The sequence below is a fragment of the Dryas octopetala genome, chromosome 2 (assembly GCF_963921425.1).
Source record: "Dryas octopetala chromosome 2, drDryOcto1.1, whole genome shotgun sequence".
In the NCBI taxonomy this organism is placed as follows: Eukaryota; Viridiplantae; Streptophyta; class Magnoliopsida; order Rosales; family Rosaceae; genus Dryas; species Dryas octopetala.
This window is the reverse complement of record NC_141367.1, coordinates 25,521,940-25,543,302: the sequence shown is the minus strand read 5'-3', so window position 1 is coordinate 25,543,302 and position 21,363 is coordinate 25,521,940. Positions and strand designations below refer to the sequence as shown.

Below are 21,363 nucleotides of genomic sequence, written 5' to 3'. Positions count from 1 at the left end.
GCTACATAAAAATTTTGCTCTTCCTTTATTGGTAACTGATGTGCGCTTAATAAAGTTATATGATTTTACTTACCATAAAAAATGTTATATGATTTTGGTATGTATATACTTGTCTTAATTTTCCAATGCTAAAATTACTCTATTAATTTTGTACATATTTTGAAGCCAGCTTAATTATTGGGAGGTCTAAATGAACATCTAGAGAATCAAATTTGGGTTGGCCAGTTTTTAAATCTTCTTACCAAGTATTATAAAAATAGGATTTCATATTGACATAATAAGAAAAATCTTAATTCCCAAATATTTACTAGCAACAGAAAGAAAAAGAATTTACAATAAATGACCAATATACAAACAACCAACCTAACCCTTTTTTTTGTCCATATCTCTAGCCTAGCTTGGCTGGAAAAATTGCAGATGTGAAAGTTTGTTTTTTATTCCCTATGTTAGTTTTACCATCTAATTTGAGAAAAAAATGCAATATTTCTAAACACAGGCTCAACATGTTTTGATATGTACATGCATGGTGCTTAACCAGCATGCCTTAGTGCATGTATATATAGTTAATTGAAACCAATCACTTCAAATTTACGAATGATGCCATATGCAAGCCATGCATGCTCTAATTCAGGTCCAACTTGCCCGTACCATTTCTGTTTTTTCGGATTAAAAAATGAAATTTATATAGTGATAAATAAAAACATGTTTATTACTCAAACTGCGTAGACATGCATGGAGTAGAATATTACTCCAACAACAGGATCATCTGGGCTAATTAAATAACATGGTGATTTGAAGTTTCCCACCACTTGCCAAATATAATGTGTACTAAGTATCTCTCTCTTTAACTAAAGACAAAGTAAAAGTACGAAACATTTTTTATGGTCAAAAATTTAATTGATCTAGGGAAGGGTTGAGTGATGTACCTTCTTTTGACTAATAATATTATTGTAACAAAGACATATTTGACTATGATCGAAAACCATGTGAAAATTTTCTGCAATTATAGAAACAAAGAAATGAGAAAATATGTACATAAAAGAAGGCTTTAAGGAGAGGACTCCTGGATCAAAGAAAGAAGGTAGCTGAAGCAAGGTTTTGTTTTGCGTAAGAGGTGAGGCAAAGTACACAATGATTTATGCTTATATCGATCTTTCGTGGCTGGTGGTATTATACAGATATATGAAAGCAAAAAGAAGATATTAGTGTCTAACCATATTCAAGCCAACCATGAAATTTTCAATATTTATATTAATTCCTCTCTCCCTTTTTTTTTTTTTTTTTTTTTAATGGAAATAGGTTTTCTTCTTTTCAATTCTTCATTACCTACGTACTACTCTTTTTGTTAATTAAGATTCACGTCCGAAGTATTGGGCTCATGTCTTTCGGCTCCTCTCCCGCATTACATTTATATTGTCCACAACTTAATAATCATCTTCTAAACGCTAATTAGTGTGAGATTTTATCTTAAAATATCTTAAGAAACACATTGCTTAATTTTTATACTTAATGTTAGATATATAATTGGTCCATCTCATGATGGCTTAAACTTTTAAGACTAGTAGTTGCCTAACGTGGTTTCAACCTTTTTGTCTTTTGCAAAATTAAGGCTTGGGATTGATCCTCATTTCTTACTTTTTTATAATTAGTTGCAGAGTGTAACTGCACCTATATGTTTCTCTTTGAGTCTCTCTTTACATTTGTGTGCTTCTGTACATACAAAATAAGACAGCATGTGAACGAGAGTATAAACTTGATATACATTGTTAACCAAAATAATAACTTTAAAGAGCTTTGTAAATGTATTTGGAAGATTTATTTCCTAGTTTGATCTACTTGATCTCTTGTATGTACAAGCTCTGTTTTTCCTCAGTCCAGAAAATAACTTTAGAGCAAGAGAGTATAGTCATAAAGGAAATATATATGGGTATGTAGGTTACTAGTACCGAAGAATTTACTCAAAATAGAGAAGGCCAATACAATCAACCAATTTCCCATCAGTCTACACGTCCTTGTCCTGTGCTGGCAACACCTTAGATTGAGTCTTTCTTTTCTTCACAAGATTTGCTTAATTGTAGTAACCTTTGCATAATTTCAATCCATCGACAAGTGAAAAATATCTAGAGCTATAGTAAAAATTGAATTGTAATCCGTAAAAGAATAATGTAGTGATCGAATTGAAAGTGCGAATTACACTTTTAGATAGAAAAAAAGTCAGTCACATGGTCCAAAATCCATTTAGTGGTTCATTGCATAATAAGTTGGTATTCTAATGGGACCCATATGATATCTATCCTTTTTCAAAGCCCACAAAACAAAATTTTTATAGTTTTGTCATAAACTTGACAAGCTATATATGCTATTATCATGCATGATTCGGAATTCCAGCAGCCATCTCTTTTTGCTTGTACTAAGAATTTGAGTCACCTTGGCCCAAAAAGAAATTAGAATTTGAGTCGGTCCATTATTTTTTGCAGATTGCAAAGTGGGTTAGAATGCTCTTTGTCAAGGTTTTCAAGAAGATTTGAATTCAAAGAGATTCCAAATTGTTTGTTGAGCTAGAGTGTTTAAAGATTCATGAAGTTGAAGAGAAAGAAATATTGGTGAAGTTGAATAAGCTGACCTGTGCTTGATGACACTACATTATTGTATGGAACTGTTATTTTTCTCTTTTGGGAGGGGGGGGGGGGGGGGGGGGGGTCCCTGGCCTGGAGTTTTGTAATGTTCGTATGTGTTAGCAAAAAGAATAACGTTGTTATCAATTTTTTGAGAGGTATTGTTAGATATTTGTAATATAATTAGTCATAATACATTCGATTATGCTATTAAATATTTTTAAAATGAAATGATGATCAATTCTCGTATCCACACTCGGATCTTTCATATGTGTAGATGATGCGTATACAAGAATCATTTATACAAATCCTATAAAAAAAACTTTTCATGTGTAAATAATTCACGTACAAGATCTCAGATTTTCGTAAAAGATGTCGTTTGGACAAGCTTCATGTATAAAATTGGCATAAAAATCCACATCACTACAAAAAATGTGACCAAAGCCCACCTTTATTGGTGGCATAGAATGAAGTGACAATTAGGCAATAAGGACTGAAGTACCTTGATTTTAACAAAAATTGATAGCAATTGGGCAATAGGGACTAAAGTTCCTAATTGCTACCCTATTTTGTGCCGCCAATGAAGGGTGTGTTTTGCTCACATTTCTTGTAGTGCATATATAATTTCATCTGGACCATATGCAGATGATCTGAATGTGAATGTGAGAATCTTGATGACTTATTTTGTTTTTAATTTTTTTGTTAAACAATATTGTGAGAGAGAAGATTCAACTGGGGAACTCAGATTTAGAGATAAATATTTTTAATTACTAGAATTACAAGTTCCCATGCATTAAGACTTTGTTACAAATAAAGGCAATTGTCCATTGGGCATAGCCGTCATGAATTCTATATAGTGCATTGTTACACCAATATAACAATGTAGTAAGCTATTAGAGCTAGGGTACGTTTGAACCTTGTCCACTGGGCATTGACTTGATCGAGGAGTGAATTTCTCTTCTGATCTGAACCAGCAAGAAACTGGGCTCAAAAACAAAAAAGGAAGTGTACAATATTTTGGTAAGGGTAAAAAAAGAAACAAACCATTGAAGTAACTTTTTCTTATCTTACAATTTTTAAGGTTGGAGCGAAAAGTGTCTTTGGCTTTTCACTTTTTTTCAGGTCAAACTCCATTACATAACTATACTTTTTGGTGAACATGGCCACCATGCATGTACTGCAAAAGTGGAGTTGTAAGATGTGAAATCTCACATTACATTGCAACTTTTCATCTTTACATTACACAACATCCAAACTACAGGTGAACCCAAGAAGTCACATCAACAAGCATGTGATATCATTTAAATTGATGTGTCTTACTAGAGACTAGAGTAGACTGAAGTAGGTAGGTCTTGATATGAAATCTTAAATTAATGAAATGTATAACCTGAAATTGATGGGGAGTCGGCTAGTTTTATGATTAAATAACTAAAATCAGAAGTTATTTATTTTTTTGGGTATGAAATTGAGAATTATTAGTAGTTGATTGGGCTTGAACTAGTCAATAGGTTTGTCACGGCAGTCCAATTTTAGCTTCCTACGTTCCAAATGATGGAGTGCATTTCTGTTTTTTTTTTTTCTTCTTTTTTTTAACATGTTAATAAAAAATTCGAACTCGAAACTTCTTCTCCGACATTATGAAGAGAATTAGAAAAATAGTAATAATTAGTTTTTGCTACCAAGTTTTCAAACTCAAATTCTGGGGCATTTTATTTACAAGGGAGCTTGGCAAAGACATGATAGCAAGAATCCAACTTAGAACATCGGTGGGGACCGATTATAGCGCATCAAAGTACTGCGTTTGAGACAAAATCAAGACCAACTAAGCTGCCCATTTCTAAATGATGCGTCTCCAACACTGTGGAGTGGTCCAATACTACAGGAAATGGCAGGTGGAACTTTTGAGTTTTGAGTTATCCAATCAGCTTAACTGGGTTTCAGCTAAATTGAATGCACAGACCATATATATTGCATCCAAGGTGTATGTGTTTATGTCTGACTGTAACAAAACACTTTGGCTAGTGGGGGCCTTAGTATAGAAATAGCCCTGTGTCACTGAGACTCTGAGTTCAGAGTAATGGCCTTAATTCTTCTCTTCCTTTGAATCTTGTAGAAACCCACTACTCAGTTTAGCTGAACTAGTTGGCCATAATGAATGAAACTGATGAGTATTGGGTTTCTACAAGATTCAAAGGAAGAGAGGAATTATTATGGCCATTACTCTGAACTCAGAGTCTCAGCTAGTTATGTATACAAAAGTTGGGAGAGAAATAAAGATGGGTACCCAGCCTAAGCTAAAGTACATAGTATTATATTATATGATAACTAAGCTAAAGTACATACTAAAGTACATAGTATTATATTACATGATAACTAAGCTAAAGTACATAGTATTATATTATATGATGAATGAATGATAACAACTATTTGATTGTGACCACCGACCACCACCATAGCTTCATATTCACCTCTCCCATTCATCATCAATATCCTAGTGGACCACTAAACAGCATGGCTGGCTAGCTTTTCCTTTCTTTGATTTCTTGACCCAAAAACAGATGAGGCATTTTCTCAAACATGTACAAGAAATTAAAATTAGATGGTGAGGAAAGAGATTTCTATTTACTAGCTAGCATAGCAATTGTTTGTTTCTCTGTGTGGGCAATTTTTGGAATAATTTCCCATATTTTAAACTCACTTTTTTTAACCAAATTTGTTGCCCTCCCACTTTGTGATGTGGTACATGGTAACTGGTATTAATGGAGTTGGGTTGATGAAAGGGTTTGATTGAGTTCATGGCGGAAAGGTATATATGCTTCCAAGGTTTACTGCTGATACGCTTTGCTTCTTTGGTGAAACCAATGAATTTTACCTTACCATATTTATGTGACAAAGTCTTGTACATAGAAGGGTCATCTCAACCCTCTCAGAGTTTGGTGTTTTGTATATTCTAGGCTTTCGGCACGTTGTGCACGCTTAATCAAAGTTCTTGAAAACTGATATCAAGAGAGTTATATAAACTTGTTGGGAGAAATTAATGAGATAGTGAGGTCAAAATGAATTTTGTGTATAAAATATTTGGAATTTGGTGTTACTATTTTAGCTCTTCAATAAAAGACTATTGTCATTTAAAAAAAAAATATTGTTGTAGCAATAAGTTTTTCATGTAGTAAAAAATTTTCGTATAAAATCTTGTCCGAAAAAACTTCATGCATATAATTGACATAAAAAAATAACCATATAAAATCTTGTTTTAGATAAAATGAGAATGACGGAACCACTCAAATATGGATATGAGAATTCATGCTTGCTTCATACCCTTAACAAAACAAACAAACAGAATTTTAAAACACTAGCGAATAGAATTATTGTAAATCTTATATGTGAAATTGCAAGTAAATGTTGTCACTTTCAATATTTAATTGACACACCATAAAGTGTGAAGCTGTGAAGGCAAAGGAGGGAGTGGGGACCAGGCATCTTTGATAGAGGAGGAAATCAGAAATGAAATCCAATGGGCTAGAGTCGAACAAAATGGGCCCCCAAGAAGTTCTTATCTAGCGTTGTCAGATTTGTTGCCATTTTAAGGCGAACAGCATCAACGTCAACCATAATGATACGTGGACCTCCCTTTCCATTTTGGGAAGCAAGGCTTTAAGCAAGTCACGTCTAGGCTGTCTAGTGGGTTCTCTCATTTCATCTCATGGCTTAGAGCCCAAAGTCCCATCACGTTTCAAAGTCTCTCTTTCCCTCTTTGCAATTGCAGGATGCGTCACTGTTCTTTTGTCTCAGTGCCCTGCGCTGCACCATTAAATTCAAAGTTCAAATTCATCTACACGCTTTGCTAAAAGCAACAACTACAACTGTATACGTGGGTTTAGATCTCAAACAGATTTTGAGCTGTTAAAAGAAGCATATATGAAATATGATAATGAATATGCCTAGCTTCGATGCTAATCACTCATCTTCCATTCTTTTAAGTCCGGGAATTTATTACCATCTCATAATAAGTTTTTATTTATTTTATTATATATATATATACTTTTACAAAACCTAATCATTTTTTATGACTAGAAAGAGTCAACTTCTCTTGTATATATGATGAATAACTTCTTGTATCATGTATGAATTTGATTGTTAGGTCAATTTGTGTGAAATTGGAAGGATACATGCCCAGCCACATTTAATAAAATTACTCGAATCGATTAGAATAAGTCATTTCTTAGTCTGTTGTAAAATTGGCTTTAACGTCAATAGTTATCTTAATACATAGAACACAAGTTTAGAAGTGAAGTCACGCAATCAAATTATTTATATGATTTTTTATATCAATCATGTAAAATTATTCTTTACTTAATTATGACTTTGATAATAACTTGTATTTTTTATAAATATAAGAATTTTAAAGTAAAGCAAAAATTCCAAATTTGGTAGCATTAACCAACCTATGCACATGCCATGTAATCCTAATTTCAAGGGAATCAACTCGCCATAGAAAACATCACACAAGGTCCACACAGGAGGAGGATAGAAGTTTGACTACATGATAGCACCAAACTCCTAACTTTCTCACTTTTTTTCCCTGATTAAAATGGCTGTTGGAGATTCCTATAGTGATGTCCCAAACTCACTTTTGCTTTGCAGGCCATCCCTGTGTGATTAACCAAACATTGAACATTACACCAACACCCTGATTTCCAAAAATATGATGGTTTATAAGCAAGACAAATAATTTAGCCAGTGGATGATGCCCAAAAGCTATAATTTAACATATGAACTTAACCCATCTTGTAATAAAATCCAAAATCTTGTTTAATGGTCTCATGCGTATGTTGATTTTGCTGATTAATCTGGAACCACAATGTAGGGTACTAGCTTGTCTCTCTCTCTCTCTCTCTGCACCAGCGTGATAATAATTGTGACGAAAGCAATGTTTCTGAGAAGCATGTGCTCTAATGGGCCTGAGCACAGAGGGTGTTGCTGTTTATGGTTAAACGAACTGGAGGCCTTTACTTATGATAAAGAAAGTAACTTAATTTGGTTCACTTTGTGTCTACTTTAGGTCATGTTCAACCACCACAAATGGACAGAGCATTAAGTGAACAGCGATACAAATATTCGCCATTCAATCAAGATCTCTATTATTGCCCCGGTCCCCTAAAAGAAATGTGGTTATATATTATAGGGAAAAATTTTCAAACAGGACACCTAGTCTGGGGTCAATCTTAGTTTAAGACACCAGTTTGGGTTTGTGCTAGTTTAGGACACATATTTAGGATTTGTATTAATTTGAGACAATCCGTCAACTCAGTTAAAATCTCCGTTAAAATGAGGGATAATTTGGACATTTTGTATTTTAAAAACAAAAGAAAAAGAAAAAAACTATAAAAAAACAAATTTTACCACTAAAAAGATCAAGACTTTTTTTTTTTAGGAAAAAAAATCATTAAAAAGTTTAAAACTAAAAAAAGTCAACATTTCAAAAAGATTAAAACTAAAAACCCACAAAAACATAAAATTACATAACAACAAAAAAACAGAAAATGAAAAAAAAAAATTACCCAAAGCCAAATCTGGCTGGGCTTGCTGCTGGAAGGGGATCGGGGTGGGAAGAAAAGGGGGAAGAGAGGAGAGTGGGTTTTGGGTGGGATTTGTGGGTTCTGAGTGTTTGAGCATAGATGATTTGAAGCTAAATCCAACATCAAAACCATGAGCAGGTGGTGGGCTGGAGCTATCGACACTGCCAAGGAATAATCACAACAACTCCATAATTTTACTCAAAAAATTTATGCATACTTATTTATTAGTGATCTGTACGTGCCTTTTGTGTTTCTTTCCCAGCTAACATTTTAATTAAGGATGAATATATAATTTTGCAGAAAAAATCAGAAGAAAAAGAAGCAACTCGAAGTCCCTAGAGCATAGGACTGGGTTGGGCCTGTTGCTGGGAGGGGATTGGGTGGGGAGGAAGGGGGGAAGAGAGGAGAGTGAGTTTTGGGTTCTAGGTTTCGGGTGGGTATGTTGGTTCTGGGTTTCGGGGGTTTTGGGTTATGAGTTTCAGTGGTGCTGGTGGCAGAGGGTGAGTGGAGAAGGGAACGGGGTGGGGAGGAAATGGGGAAGAGAGGAAAGTGGGTTTTGGGTTCTGGGTTTCGGGTGGGTTTATGGGTTCTGGGTTTCAGGGGTTTTGGGTTATGGGTTTCAATGGTGCTGGTGGCAGAAGTTGAATGGAGAGGGGAGGGGAGAGAGAGTGAGGCAGAGAAAGAAAGTGAGGGGGTGGTTTCGATGGGAAACAGGGGGAGGGTCGGCGACGGGGAGGAGATGGGAAGGGGGCGCTTGCTGGAGAGAAAGGGAGGGAGAAGAGAAGGAAAGAGAAATGGGCTCGAGGTGGGGGAAAGAAGAAGAAGAAGAAAAATAAGGGAAAAGGTGAGGGTGGGGGAAGAATAAGAAGAAAAAGAAGAGAGGAGGGGGTGTGTGTGCAGGGATGGGGATGGAGCTGGGAGAGAGAGAGAGAGATGGTGAGTTCTGGGTTGGGTGGAGATGAGATTGAGAGATCCAGAGAGGTGAGAGATGAGAGTTTTCACATATCATAAAATTAGTTTTAAATATTTTAATTTATTTTTAGTATTAATGGTTTTAGTTTTTTAGTGGTAACCTTTTTGTTTTGTTTTTTTCTGTTTTTAAAATACAAAATGTCCAAATTATCCCTCATTTTAACGGAGATTTTAACTGAGTTGACGGATTGTCCCAAATTAATACAAATCTTAAATATGTGTCCTAAACTAGCACAAACTCAAACTGGTATCCTAAACTAAGATTGACCCCAAACTAAGTGTCCTGTTTGAAAATTTTTCCCTATATTATATTGTTATACTAATAATCAAGGCTGAAACTTGAACACATTTGTTTTTTTTGTTTTTTTTTTTCTTTCAAGTCTGAACCAAAATTTCAGTTTCATTCTTATTTTCCTACATATTTTAACTAAGTACTTTTATTTTCTTAATTCAGCATAATCATAATTTCAATATAGAACATTGTTTATGTGATATTTTTCTATGGTTTATACTTTGGATTGAACTAACTTAGACACATAATTACTCGTAGTGGTGCACCTTAGGATGCCTCTGTTGGAAAATGAGAGAGAGAATGATACTAGCTTCTCTAATTTTATTCTTCTCCACCTTGAAAAAATTTACACTAGTGGATTCTTTTCTTTTCTTTTTTTGGTCTAAATACTAGTAGATTCAATGCAAAGCTATTCTTTACCAATTAAATTAGAGATGATAACAACCTTTTATCTTATAAGTAATTTTTTGAAGGCATGATCCAACCTCACGAGGCAATTTGGGACTAGAAAGATGAAAACATGGAGTTAATAAACTATGTTGAATAAGTGGCAAAAAAATACCTAACCCAAAAGCTCAAATCATTGATGAAGAGGTTATATATGGGAATGCACAAAATATCTTTCTTTAGCACCTCCTGTCATGTTGAAGCCAGATCGAAGCGAGCAGGCTTAAGAGTTAGTTTTTGAAGTCAAAAACTGATGCATGGAAAGGCCAGAAACGTGATCATGGGGTGAATAGAATTAAGAGAGTTAACCCCTCAAGCTATTAATCAAAGCTGATGAATGAGCTTAAATGATCAACAGGTCGAGCCACAGAAGTATTGGGTTTGAGGTGAGGCCTAAGATGTGAAGAGATGAATTGAAAGTAGACTCTGATACAATACCAAGTATAGCATATCGTTTGGAGAATTTATAGAAAGAGTAGTTAATCGAGTACCTCTATTTGACAATAGCTCCAGCACTTATTACCTTATTATGAACTAGAAACACGATAGGCATGCATGTATGGTGACATATATCAGAACAAGTGACTCACAACAACATTATTCCGAGTGAGAACTTAAAGTTTCCTCTTTTAAGATGACTGACTGTAAGTTCTTTCTAAGAGAAAATACATACAGACATTTTGGATCTCTCTCAGATTGCAAAGGGCACTGATTTCATTTTTAAGCACAAAGGAGAGCTAAATTTGGCATATGATTTATAAACCACACTCCCGCAAGAAGTATATATAGAGTCTAGTGAGGCCCACCAGCAGTTGACCCATCAGGTATAATCTGAAACATTCCCTGGCAGTGGAGGTTGGCATTGCTGCTGGCATGATCAGTAACCAAACTGGAAATAACAGGCCCATCCTCAGCCTCCATTCCCAAATCATTGTAGTGGAGTCTATGGATGAAGGGCTGAGGTGGGCAGACTGAACTGGACTGCTCTGTGTGGCTCAAACCAATATCTTGGGTTGCTGGTGTCAATGACAGAAGAGAGAGAGCATGATCGGATTCAGTGTCATTGGGGAACATTTTCTGGCTGTTGCCACAATTGCCCAATGCAAAGTTCGTATCAACAAGTGGTGGCTGGCAACTGAGAGAAGCTTCAGAGAGCATGGAAGTACCAATGCCTTGTACAAATGCGACTTGCTTTCCTATGTAACTATGACACAACAAAGATCCAGAAAGTGAATTACTTGTCTCACTTAGTTGTGAATGGCTATTAATAAGCACCCCATCATTCTCTGCTTTTACAGCCCCACCACCCCAAGAAGAGTTCATTGCAGCACTTGTTGGATACATTTGTGGACTACCCAATGGTAAGAATCTTGTGCCTGTAAATATATAATAAGTATAAATGAATACCAAGAACACATTGCACTTTCAATAATGCTAGTGAAAAACAATACTAGATATTTCATCAAGACTATGGCAAATGTGAACAAAAACTGTCCAAGAACAAACTACCATTCCAGTTAAAAATCCAAACCTTGGTAGCTGGAAGGAAATCTTTCTGAATTTGTGGGCATGGGTTCTAATTGAGGCTTCCTTCGGCGTCTGTTGTGCCCATCAAGACGTCTTCTGCAGCTTCTTTTTCCTTGGTCGAACTCCACCAATGAATGGAACCTTGGTAATGTGATAAGGAGATGTTAAAAGTTTTAAGAAAGGAAACCAGGATATGTGGAACAAAAAGGCATAAATTGACCACTTGATAAACTGATTAGGGATATTAATCAACAAAAGAATGTGCAAAGCAATGGTGTGACATGGTTTTAAAGGACACCTTTCAAAAATTGATTCAACCGCTGAGAAGATTTCTTGCATATACTTTAAAACTAAGCAAATGCCTAGAAGTGGAACCTTTTTGTCACTTTTATTCTTACCTGCTGCATTGCTGGCAGAACCGCTGTTCCTGGCCCTTAATTGTAACCTTTGAGGTCTTTGAATGGAGCTCACATACTTTATGGCGTCGATGATAGTCCCTGCATTTACTAAGGTCTGAATTGCACCCATCAACCAAGCATGAAGCAACATGGGTTCCATTATTGGTTCGCCGGGCTCTCTTCAAAGATGCAGTTGAAGATGACTTCACCATAGAGACCCTAGGGTCCTTCAATTTGCCCTTTGAACCGTCCTCCATTTCCCCCAAGCTCACAACTTTTACAGTTTATCAAGTAATCTCCTCTAGTTTATGTAGTCCTAAGCCACCAGAACCAGCAATGGAACAATCTTGGATTGTGCCTTTTCTCCAGGGCAACCAATTTGCGAGGTCTCCTTAAGTAATAGCCAATAAAACACCCTCCTTTGGAATTTATACTTTCCCTTCTTTTCCCCTACATATATTGGTTCTTCCACACATCACCAAAATCCACAAGCACTACTTGATCTTTGACAATACTATTCAACCAAATGAAGAAAAAACATTACAGAAAAGGAGCTATGCATGAGATGTTATTAATTTCTCATTTTCTGAGAAAATTCAAGAATATTCATTTATAATTTTATTATATTTCAAATTACATGAAATTATTCCCTCCAAGTTACATATAATTTTGCAAGAAACAGACAGGCTGAAGATGCACTTTCACAGTCAAGAACAACTTTTGTGCTTATTCAAAAGAAAATGAAATATGTCACATCACAAGAGCCAGCACTCTCATCTGGACCACAAACAGTCTTGAATCCTTTCATAATTTCCTCAAATTCTTCCTTAAAAGTATTTTCCTCCTAAAACTCTCTCAACCAGCTCATTTGGAATTTTGGATCTCCATGATGACATTAAAGTTATTCTAGTAGCTACCACCACTGATGAGAACTACATGCACACTACTATTTTTACTGTTTTAAGCCACTTTTGTGAAACCTTGTCTTCATTCTTTTTTTTCACATTTTTTTATGAAATCATTTCCATTGCAGCTGAAGGAACTCAAAGATCATAACCCCACATTATAGAGCTTTGTAATTGGCTCCGTAAAAGCACAACAAGATATGATGAGGAAAAGCAGAACATATAAAAAAAAATGAATGATGGGTACCTGAGACTCTGAGAGAATACTGGAAATCAGGCTAAAATGAAGCACAAAACTTGCTTTGATAGCCTCCACGCTGTCCAATTAGAGAGAGACCCTGAAAAGAGGAAGAAAAACAAGGGAAAAAAACTGCGAGTCTGATCAAGCATGGAAACTGAAAAAACATATCACTGTGGAAGACTTGGGCACATTCTGCAAAAGATAAACAATTAGAAGCCTAATTTGGACTTCTCAGCCATTAGTGGTCTGACAGATAGTTCCAGTAAAAGTATATACAAAAGAGAGAGAGAAGGGATTGGGGGATAGAGGACTGTGCCTAATTAGCAGGACAGAGCAAGAAAGAGATTGAATTATGGATAATTCAACGGCCAAAGAGAGAGAGTATAAAGGGAAAGAAAGAGACCAGACTCTTTTCTTATTGGGTCTCCCTCCTACCCTTTTAGGCTTGCAGCCTTGTAACAACAAGTGGAAGAAAAAAAGGTTTACAATGTCAACAAATAATAAACTTGAAGAAAAAAGAAAAGCCAAAAACGAGTGGCGAGGAAAGGGACAGAGTGTAGTTGCTTTCAACTTTATATAAGTGAGAGAGAAAGTGAAGGTACGAAAGGAGTGGGAAAAAGTGAGAGGGGAGTGTGAGTTTCTTGTGTAGTTGTGTTTCACTTTCCATTCCACCATATTTCATTATTTCTTCTGTGGTTCTGAGCTCTACTTATATTTTATATTTTTATACACTTTTAATAGAGCGTCTACTTATGATTCATTGATTCCCAGTTGGGCCAATTCCGACTTGCTTCTTATCCAGTTAAATTTTGACTACAAATTTTTAGGATTTGCAGTCAACCACACATCTAGGAGACTAGGACCAGAACTAGTGTATGCCCGTATGGGACATTGGGAGAATTCAGATATTGGTCCCTTGCTGGGTTATCATTAAGATTTATTTATACAGATTTTTAAAGTTTTTTTTTAAGGGATGAATTTTGATTGGGTATTTTATAGACTTCACAGAGTCAAAGAATGAAGAAGGGAAAAATGAGAGAACCTATATCTAATTTTAACCATGGATAAAGAAACTCCAACAAAATTCCTTGTGAAAAAGTTAGAGATCTTGTTAAGAAGCCAGCTGCCCCATCTTTCAGTTTAAATATTGTTCTGCTCACCTTGGTAAGGAGGGGAGGCTAACTTATCCAACCACAGAAATTGAAACAGAACATAATAATGGTGACGCATAGGGGCATAGCAAAGCCTTTTTGCAGCCCCACTAGCACTAGGTCATAAAGTAATTCAAATTCCTCTTCTATTATTAATAATTCTCACTTGTACTTTGTAAATTAGTGTAGATGCAGTGTACAACACAACCCGAATAGTTTTGGAACTGGAACACGACAAAGCCTTTTGTAATCAATTGAGAAACCTCCCCGCCAAAAGGTGACGGTCCCCCCCCAATGTATGTTCACGTGTCGGCCATTAGTTCATATTCATATGTTTTCACAAGCTAGCTTTGGCCAAATTCTTAAATAGGACTGCGTAGTCAAAGTGCTACTGCGTTATGTATATTATTTATTTTAAAAAATTGTAAATTTTATTTCAAATATATACACATATCAGTATATTATTAACAAAAAAAAAGAGATTGTGACCATTCACTGCAAAGTGCAAACCATAATAAATAATTATGAAATAATTTGAATCAAGCCATTTTTGGCACCAATGATTGTATATAATAAAAAAAATCCCAACTACATCATTCAAATTACGGCTTATTAAAAACATAGAATTGTCAACCAAAAACAATAGAATTATTAATTACAACCATATTATTGAAATCAAATTATAAACGAAAACCTTTCATAAAGCATACACATTGTCATCCTTTATCCTCAAGAGGAATATCTCGTGTATATTTAACATTGTAATGTCTTGTGCTTCATGGTTAGTTCATCCCGACCGATCAAACCTAATACACCAAAATTTTTGCTGAACTGAACCGAACAGCAGCAAGTTTGACGAATTTGAGAGCTGGATCCATGTTGCAACACTTGCTAGAACAACAAGATTTTATTTAATCTGTGATCCAAGCGATGCGAAGTGGGATATTTTCACATCAAGCACTCAAAATCAGAGGGATGGAAGTATGTCAACAATCCATGCACCATTCTCATTCCCGAAAGATGGGATTTTATATATATATATATATATATATATTAATACTAATTTACAAGTTTTTCGATGTAAAGCAGAGCACAAGCTGTAGGACAGTCCTTAAGGGTTAAGGCCAGGGAAAGGTGGGTCTACCAGTTTCGCCATTTCCATGTATAGAAGAAGCATCAACCATATTGCATGTTTTACTTTTGGGCAGAAAAGCAACTTCAAAGGCTTTCCTTGAGTAGAAAGATCTGGATATAAATATTAAAATAAGGATCCACTTTAGCTGGATACTCTATTATTTGCATTTGCATGTTCTTCACTTGCACAAACCACGTCACTGCATAAACTTACATATACTAATTTGAAAAAGGTACCTCTGGAATGACAATGCTAAATGCATCTCTGGCAGTGCCCAAAAGCTCTCCTTAGACTGTAGAATTGTTCTGGAACAGAGAAATTTGGATATTGGATAAGCATATAGTAGAACTTCCTCCTTTTTTAGGCCTCAAACAGAACCCGCTCTAAAGGTATTGAAAACTGGAAGCCAAGGCAAACTCTCAAAACGAACTTGCCTCATGTTGTATGCATCAATGGGATGCAAGGTCCAAATCCATTTCAAGCAATTTTTTTTTGGGGAGGGGATCCATGTATTCCCTTCCCCCAAGAAAACCAAATTTTCACTGAAATTTCTGCAAAAAAAATTGAGGTCCTTGCCAGTAAACTGTAAAGCATAATTTACCTTCGACTGCATAATCTTTTGGCTGTCAGAAAAGTATTGATTTGGATGGTTAATCCCAGAATCGCATGATGACCCATGAACAGCTTCAAACGTCAAGGTGCATGCCAGCTGATACATACATTACCAAGTAGTCCATTTATGTTAACCTCGTGTTAGAACAAAAACAAAAGAACCCGGGACAATTCTTTATGCATCTAGTAACATTTTCACCTGATAATGCTTGTTTCGCACTTTGTCCATTACGTCTTCAACTGCACGGCTGTTAACTCCCACTTTACTGAGAGCTGCTCTCAGATTCTCTTCACTGTCACAGAAAAAATAATGAGCCAACAAATATAATTTGATAAATTTATCACACAAGTATTTCCCATAAAAATTGGCCATGAGCAAGTACTGTGTTCCAGGGAAGGAGATGCAATTAAAGTATTAGGACTAAAAGAACAGAGGGAAGTTGAAAAAGGATATGGTTGAAGGTGGTGAGGTATGGCGTTGCCATTTGGCACTAAACTAGAATTGTCCTGTTAGATGGTGTTGATCAGCAATGTTTGACTAGAGCAGCTAAAAACAATGTCGCACATGCTTAAGTCAAGAGGTTACATCTCTTTAACCTAATTAAACATGATCCAGATGAACAATGAAATTTTATTATAGAAATGACCTGAAATGTCGATAAGGGCATCCATGATGATCTCCTACACCAGGAGTAGACGAGATGATTTTTTGACAGGAAAAAGGCGTGTAATCCTGCAGTGTCCAAAAGTAAATGTATTTGATTGTGATCATAGCACACAGCACCATATTAAATGTTTCTTCAAAGCACTTCAAGGTGTCTAATGGTAAAAATAACAAAAAGTTCAGTACATCTAAAAATAATATCCAACAATAAAACTATTCTGCAACAAGTAAAAATTATGTTGAACTAACTTTTTTCTTAGATACATTTCCCATTTAAAATATTCAATTTTGATACTATGATCCGATTCTAAGCACAACTTAGGAATCCGATAATCATTCCATATTCTTAGGGTCTTGAGTAGAATCAATAATATAGTATCTGTGTACTCTTGAATGTTAAGTTTGATGACTTACCGTTCTTTTCCCTTCTCGACCATAATTGTGGCGTATGCTATATGAATATTCTTTGTCAAACCTCTCAGCACCAACCTATGACAAGATTAAGCACTAAGCATCAAATCAAATAGTATGATAGTCACAAGGACCAGGCACGGAATAGCAAAGAATCATATTCGCACATAGAAAATCAAATGCACCTTATCCTTTTACGATATGGAAAATAAGCTGGATTGACATCTTGATAGCACATAACATGTGCTATGAAATGTTATATCAAAACTTTGTACCCTTATGATGATGAAGAATTAGTAGATGAAAAACTTCAAAAACTTTGTACCTTTCGTGAGAACTCAGCTTTCCAAAACGCAAGGGCATCATCCAGCTTCAACCCAACACCCTACACATAAGCAAAACACAAATATGATCAAGGAGTTTTCCACCACACACATCTAGATTACCATCACTCTATTAATGCTAATACACACACACATAAACACGGGACAGAAACCACAGATTGATGTGGGTTGTATGAAACAACCTTGAGAAAGAGGCCTAGTTGCATTCTCCCTCCATGCTTTAAATGATGATCCTCTCTCAGCTGCAAACAAGCGGCATGAATTAAAAAAGAGAAAAGGGAAATATAAAAGTGTAACAAGAAAAGGACCTGAGAAGAATAAATAGCAAAAATAAAAAGGAGATATGAAGAACAAGCCAGAAAACACATAGAAAGCTTGATGGGAATATTTTTACCTTTTCAAATAGGTGGCGCATGCACAGAGGAAATGAGCTCTTAGATATGTCATCAATGTCTTGTAGGGAAATCTCAGCAAATTCTTTTGGCTACAAAGGCAGTCAACATAGACTAATCAACTTCAACTTACACGGCAGGGACCTATGGGTTACAGATGAGCCAAAACTAGTAGTGAACTACCTGAGAATAGTCAGGACCCAGGTAACTTGTGGATAGAGCTTCAACAATCTAAACAGAAATAAAAGGGAAAAGAAAAAATGTCAAGAAGCTAACTTGAAAATAAATGCCTATTTCAACATACAAGGTTCACAATCCAATACTCACGGGAGTCAGCCGATTCTTCTCTTGTTCTATTATAGTTGTCGTCCATTTTCTGAAAGCAGAAAGAGTGCAACCTCAGATATTTTGAAAATCCAAAACCACAATTATCTAAGTAATATCAAGTGTAACCAATGAGTTTTGAAAACGGTAAAAAGAATATAACACTTTTCGAATTTCATATAGCCAACAATAACCTGTTTGTCAAAATGAGTGCCTTCGACAGATGACTACGGAATTGTGTGGCAACAAGGGAAACCACCTATATCATGAAAAGTATATCAATGATAATGGTCACTTTATGAGTTTAAGTGCAAGGATTAATAGAAAGCATTAACTTTAACCTGATTCATAGCTATATATGCATTCCCCTTACTGATGAATACTCTACGACTAGCTACAAGTTCTGGAACTTCTTCAAATGGTACCTTCATGAGGGTGGGGGAAAAAGAAATAAAATGTAAGGAAATAAATATGAGAAAAATACATATGTAATTGACATGAGATGAATTATCATTTCAAGAATAAGACCAGGAACCTCCTTCCCAAATCTTGCAAACCATGCATTAAGATAATCCTAGCCATCAGAATCATAAATTCATCTATTACAGGCTGGTAATTTTATATTTTCCTTTTTTGACAAAGCAAGACTTGTGGTGGCAAATCTAGCAAGGGCTGGACAGCTGATAGCAAGATAGAATTCAGAAATTCGTTCAATATCTCTTTTCTTCTTACTAATTGATTTCAACCATAAAGCAACACAGGCAATAAATAAAACCAACTGTATGTGTCAGTTTTGTTGCAGAGGACCACATTGGACCAACAAGAACCTCTGACATAATTGTTGTCCATATCACATACACAGAAGTTGGGAGACTTACTCCTATACTCCAATAACTAGATAAACTGTAATTAATAAATAAAAAGCTAATGAATATACAGTTTAAGATAAGTAACAAACAAGGATAAACACACCTTGTAGAATATGGCATCAGCTGCAAAAAAAAAAAGGGAAAGAAAAAGGGAAAGGGAAAAAATTAGAATATTGATAATTATGAAAGAAAATGTAGATTATCACTTTTCTGGAAACATGTTTGGAAGAAACAATGTGCATATCCATATAAGGTATAGAAGCATGCCAAATGCAGGACCTAAGAACATGCCCATACCCAGAAAGTAGAACATCATAACAATGCATCAGATAAAATGAATTCAATCCACAATCATAAAATTGATGCACAACCTATTAACTCAAGTATTGTGAAAGACCAAACTGAAAACCGAGAAAAATACAATGCTAAGTGAGATACAATAACCAATAAAGTGAACAAATACCCTGCCCCTACCAGTTGGTAAAGATGGACCAATGGAACGTGCAACCTGATCCAATTTGTCTTTTACAGTCTGCACAGAAAGATAACACAATATCAATGATTGCAACATATACAAGATGTTACAAGGCTTTAGAAAGTATGTGATTGTGAATAAACATGCTCAAATGGTCTTAATTTTGAATACACATTTGTATTTATTGAGCTCATAATATTGTAACTCAACGGAGGCATGTAATTACCTCGAGTTCTGAACTACTAACTGCCTTGTATGGAAGGTCAAATTCTGCCATGAGTGCCCTCTGAATACCCAAGAGCATAGTATTCCAATTGTCAAAAACTGACTAACAAAATGAACCAAGCAATGTGCAGAACTGCAGATTACCTGAGCTTCAGCTTTTTCATGCCGAAATCGGTAACGAAATAGGGCAGTCTCCATGGAAAGAAACCATTTTCTGAGGTCCTCCCTAAGACACAGATGAAAAAGTAATCAGAATAAAATAAGATAAAATGAGGAAACTAACATGTTTGAAAAAAAAAGCATTAAGTTCTTACGTTCTGCAATAAACGAGACGCAGAACAAAGTGTGATATTATGTCCTTGTTGATGACCTCGGAAATCTGAGGGTGCCTCATGTTTGCCTTCCATAGATCACTTACCTGTACAATGCCTACACGTTAACTTGCTAAAAGAGTGTAATGTAGGAAATGAAAAGAAATTCAGCCTGAAACTATGGTTTTACCAATTTCTCCATTTCTTCTGGTTTCTTTCCTCGTGATAGTCCATCAGAAATCCCTTTAAGCACTGCATAAACAAGTAAGTGCCATGCAATATAACCGCTTAAACTCATATTCCGTTCAAGAACTCAATCCTCTCCATTTAAATGCCAAAATTAATTGAATATTTGATTTAAACTCCAGTAAAAAACAAACCGACCAAAACTAAGGCACGGAGCTATACTAAACTTGAATCAGAAAGAATTTCTATTTTCTCAGCTTCGAAACAGTCACACACTAGCATGCAAATAATTAATATTTTCCAACATTTTCTCGAAACCAACCACAGCAATTAAATGCCTTACGCGGCCAGAAATTGCTACGTGATAAGAAATTTATGACAGAACTAATCCAAAAGATGCAATACAACACACAAGACCAGATACCACTATGAATTTCATGCCGTCTCGGCCCATTTTTGTTAGCTCTTTGTTTTTGGTTATTTTCACGCCCTAAACGGTGAAAGGTTTAAAAATCAAACAAAAAATCTTAGCACCAGAAAATGTGTTTATTTCCAACATTTTTCTCTGGAACCAGACAAAAATTGGAGTAAAAATCACCCCAAATTTTGGACCAAAAAATCCTGCAAAAAAGAAACTATATAAAGCTCTAAAGAAGGTAGCAACTACCTCGGAGGCGATCGATGGCGAAAAGCTCGAACTCTTCGAGTCGAACTTCGAGCGCAGGAGCAGATCGGTAAAGAGGGAGGGTAGAGACGACGTCGTTGACGAAAGACTTCCTCTGAGATCGAACGGTTTCCATTTTGGTTCCTCCCTGAGTCCGAAGAGCGAGCGCCGTGAGAATTATCTCCAGTGGGCCACAGGTTCTGTCAGTTCTTTATTTCCCACTTCGCGCGCAAAAGAAGCCGAATACTGAAAATTGGCGGAAACAATTTCTGCTGTCCACGTGTCATGTTGCATGTGTGTTTGGGGCATGGAATTAAATTTCAATCTTTTTTTTTTTTTTTTTTTTGAGATTTTAAAATATTACCGACTCGAAATTGTCAAAATTTTGTTAAAAGTTCAAATCATTTTAGTCTAGATTTTTAAGAAAATTAAAATTCTTTTCAAAATTTTTATATTTTTAAATCCTTAAAATAAACTTCGGCTTGGGCTTCGCGAGGTAAAGTTTCAGAGATACTGAAAAACTTTAAACTTGGGCTGCGTACGGATCGGTAGAACTTAAGCCCACCCTACCATATAAGCCCAATAAGAAGAAAGGCCCCCATAGGCCCACTTTCAGATAGGTTT

The 21,363-nt window shown here is 35.7% G+C and overlaps 2 protein-coding genes across 5 annotated transcripts; both read right to left on the bottom strand.

Annotated features, from left to right (window-relative positions):
• Positions 1-10,487: 10,487 nt before the first annotated feature.
• LOC147294688 (squamosa promoter-binding-like protein 13A) lies at positions 10,488-13,377 on the bottom strand. 3 transcript variants are annotated; one of them, XM_086232414.1, is made up of 4 exons: positions 12,983-13,377; positions 11,831-12,344; positions 11,437-11,573; positions 10,488-11,281 (listed from the first exon to the last, which is right to left on the bottom strand). In XM_086232414.1, the coding sequence occupies exons 2-4, from the start codon at positions 12,085-12,087 to the stop codon at positions 10,698-10,700; spliced, it is 978 nt and encodes a 325-aa protein (XP_086088540.1). In that variant the 5' UTR covers positions 12,088-12,344; positions 12,983-13,377; the 3' UTR covers positions 10,488-10,697. The 3 variants fall into 3 exon arrangements, with proteins under 3 accessions (XP_086088540.1, XP_086088541.1, XP_086088539.1); XM_086232415.1 differs by having other exon boundaries at positions 11,831-12,280; XM_086232413.1 differs by lacking the exon at positions 12,983-13,377 and having other exon boundaries at positions 11,831-12,963.
• Positions 13,378-14,761: 1,384 nt separating this feature from the next.
• EMB2813 (DNA primase, large subunit family) lies at positions 14,762-20,897 on the bottom strand. 2 transcript variants are annotated; one of them, XM_086232732.1, is made up of 19 exons: positions 20,743-20,897; positions 20,080-20,141; positions 19,893-19,996; positions 19,723-19,804; positions 19,580-19,639; positions 19,353-19,410; positions 18,982-19,001; positions 18,351-18,434; positions 18,204-18,268; positions 18,013-18,061; positions 17,869-17,916; positions 17,688-17,777; positions 17,476-17,535; positions 17,275-17,334; positions 16,953-17,027; positions 16,522-16,607; positions 16,074-16,167; positions 15,864-15,971; positions 14,762-15,567 (listed from the first exon to the last, which is right to left on the bottom strand). In XM_086232732.1, exons 1-19 carry the CDS (start codon positions 20,873-20,875, stop codon positions 15,550-15,552), a joined length of 1,356 nt encoding a protein of 451 aa, XP_086088858.1. In that variant the 5' UTR covers positions 20,876-20,897; the 3' UTR covers positions 14,762-15,549. The 2 variants fall into 2 exon arrangements, with proteins under 2 accessions (XP_086088858.1, XP_086088857.1); XM_086232731.1 differs by lacking the exon at positions 14,762-15,567 and having other exon boundaries at positions 15,584-15,971.
• Positions 20,898-21,363: the final 466 nt, after the last annotated feature.

Bases quoted from the DNA above. Each gene is read 5' to 3' on its own strand.
- LOC147294688 (XM_086232414.1), bottom strand. From the start codon at position 12,087: ATGGAGGACGGTTCAAAGGGCAAATTGAAGGACCCTAGGGTCTCTATG. The intron at 11,574-11,830 runs GTAAGAATAAAA...CACATTACCAAG, and splicing joins TTCTGCCAGCAATGCAGCAG to GTTCCATTCATTGGTGGAGT. The intron at 11,282-11,436 runs GTTTGGATTTTT...ATATATTTACAG, and splicing joins ATTTCCTTCCAGCTACCAAG to GCACAAGATTCTTACCATTG.
- EMB2813 (XM_086232731.1), bottom strand. From the start codon at position 20,875: ATGGAAACCGTTCGATCTCAGAGGAAGTCTTTCGTCAACGACGTCGTC. The intron at 18,435-18,981 runs GTGTGTTTATCC...ACCCTCATGAAG, and splicing joins CTGATGCCATATTCTACAAG to GTACCATTTGAAGAAGTTCC. The intron at 18,269-18,350 runs GTTAAAGTTAAT...TTCATGATATAG, and splicing joins CATATATAGCTATGAATCAG to GTGGTTTCCCTTGTTGCCAC.